The sequence below is a fragment of the Egretta garzetta genome, unplaced genomic scaffold (genome assembly GCF_000687185.1).
Source record: "Egretta garzetta isolate BGI_Z169 unplaced genomic scaffold, ASM68718v1 scaffold1346, whole genome shotgun sequence".
Lineage (NCBI taxonomy): Eukaryota > Metazoa > Chordata > Aves > Pelecaniformes > Ardeidae > Egretta > Egretta garzetta.
Window position 1 is genome coordinate 37212 of NW_009260003.1, and position 475 is coordinate 37686.

Genomic DNA, 475 nt, shown 5'->3' on the forward strand with positions numbered 1-475 from the left:
GGGGGTGGGATGGCAGGGGTAGGGGAGCGGTTGGGCTGGGGGAGCTTAAAGGGCTTTTCCAACCCAAATGATTCTGTGACTCCATGATACTAAAGCCTTCCCCAGACCTGGAGACAGACTGGCTCCGCAGGTCACTCCACGCCTGTGCACAGAAGACCGTTCCTTGTGCTGTTGCTGATGGGGTTTTGATCTGTTGAATACCTGACTCATTCCTGGAAAGTTTCTCTTGTTTTCTCGTGCAGGGGAAGGCACCATTCCCGTGGAGTCGAGTGACATTGTGCCCACGTGGGATGGGATCCAACACGGGGAGCGGTTGCGAACCATGTCCTGTAGCGACAAAATCTTACGCTGGAATGTACTCGGCTTGCAAGGGGCTTTGCTGTCGCACTTCTTGGAACCGGTTTATCTCAGCTCTGTTACGCTCGGTACGAGATCCGCCCTCCTTTCTGGGTTGGTTTGGGTGTGCTGCCTTGCT

The 475-nt window shown here is 54.9% G+C and overlaps 1 protein-coding gene across 1 annotated transcript in view; it reads left to right on the forward strand.

Moving 5' to 3' along the window:
* Window positions 1-475, forward strand: part of ADAR (adenosine deaminase RNA specific) — a gene marked incomplete at its 3' end in the record, with an annotated part of 18792 nt that overhangs the window by 16138 nt on the left and 2179 nt on the right. The window contains exon 12 of the mRNA XM_035896060.1: window positions 243-425. Coding sequence (XP_035751953.1) covers window positions 243-425 — 183 coding nt within the window. The remainder of the gene's footprint in view (window positions 1-242; window positions 426-475) is intronic.